Below are 1,327 nucleotides of genomic sequence, written 5' to 3'. Positions count from 1 at the left end.
TCTAGCAGCAACACACAATTGGCATTTGCATTAGATGGATGTTTACAATGCATTTCTCTAGGGGATCTTACTGAAGAAGTTTACATGTGCCTCCCAAAGGGATTTTCCAGCCAGGGGAGAAGGTATGCAGGCTGAACAAATCCCTTTATGGATTGAAGTAGGCTTCAAGACAATGGAATCTAAAGTTGACTGAGGCACTACTCAAATCAAGCTTTGTGCAAAGCCATTTTGACTACTCTTTATTCACAAAGAAACATGATACTAGGCTAGTGATTATCCTAGTATATGTAGATGATCTTCTCTTAACAAGGAATGATCAATGTGTGATTTCTGAGGCAAAGTCCATTCCACAAAGCAATTTCAAAACCAAAGACCTAGGGGACTTAAAAATTATTTCTTGGAATTGAGATAGCAAGATCCAAGGAAGGAATATTGATGAACCAAAGAAAGTTTGCAATGGAGCTGATCACTGAACTTGTACTGTCAGGCTCAAAACCAACAACTACACCAATGGAGTGCAATCAAAGATTCACTACTGTGGAATATTATCAACACACAAACTGGAAGGAATATGAGAAGTTGGCAGATGTAAGACCATATCAAAGGTTAGTTGGGAAGTTGTTGTACCTTACTATAACAAGGACAGACCTATGTTGTATAGTACATGTGCTAAGCCAGTTCATGCATTGCCCTAAGAAATCACACATGGAAGCAACAGTCAGAGTTGTTAGATACATCAAAGGTGCCCCAGGATTAGGCTTGTTAATGATCTCCAAACAATCTACAAAACTCAGAGCTTTTTGTGATAGAGACTGGGCATCTTGTCCAGTCTCTAGCAGATCAATGACAGGTTATGGGATGAAACTGGAAAACTCTCTAGTGTCCTGGAAATCAAAGAAGCAGTGTGCAATTTCAAGAAGCTTAGCAGAAATAGAGTATATGAGTATGGCAATAGGAGTTTCAGAAATCCTATGGTTGAAAGGATTATACAAATAATTAGGTGAGAAGATTGATTTGCCAGTGGAGTTGCATTGTGACAGCAAAGCAACAATTCAAATTGCTGCCAATCCTATATTTCATGAGCGTTCGAAGCACATTGGAATAGATTTGTATTTTATCAGGGAGAGGATTCATCAAGGGATTATGAGAACCAAACATGTGATGTCCAAATACCAAGAAGCAGATCTGTTTACAAAGGCTCTAGGAAGGCCACAACATGAGTACTTGATGAGCAAGCTAGGAGTGCTCAATCTATTTGCACCACCTAGCTTGAGGGGGAGTATTGAAGATAGGAGTGGCACGTGACTGGCATGTGAGCCAATGAGAT

At 39.7% G+C, this 1,327-nt stretch overlaps 1 protein-coding gene across 1 annotated transcript; it reads left to right on the top strand.

The window, feature by feature from the left end:
• Window positions 1-456: 456 nt before the first annotated feature.
• Window positions 457-996, top strand: LOC142177047 (secreted RxLR effector protein 161-like). The gene has a single exon (XM_075245508.1). It carries the CDS (start codon window positions 457-459, stop codon window positions 994-996), a length of 540 nt encoding a protein of 179 aa, XP_075101609.1.
• Window positions 997-1,327: the final 331 nt, after the last annotated feature.

Source organism: Nicotiana tabacum, chromosome 23, assembly GCF_000715075.1.
Source record: "Nicotiana tabacum cultivar K326 chromosome 23, ASM71507v2, whole genome shotgun sequence".
NCBI lineage: Eukaryota > Viridiplantae > Streptophyta > Magnoliopsida > Solanales > Solanaceae > Nicotiana > Nicotiana tabacum.
The sequence above is the reverse complement of the archived record's forward strand: the minus strand, read 5'-3'. Positions and strand labels throughout refer to the sequence as shown.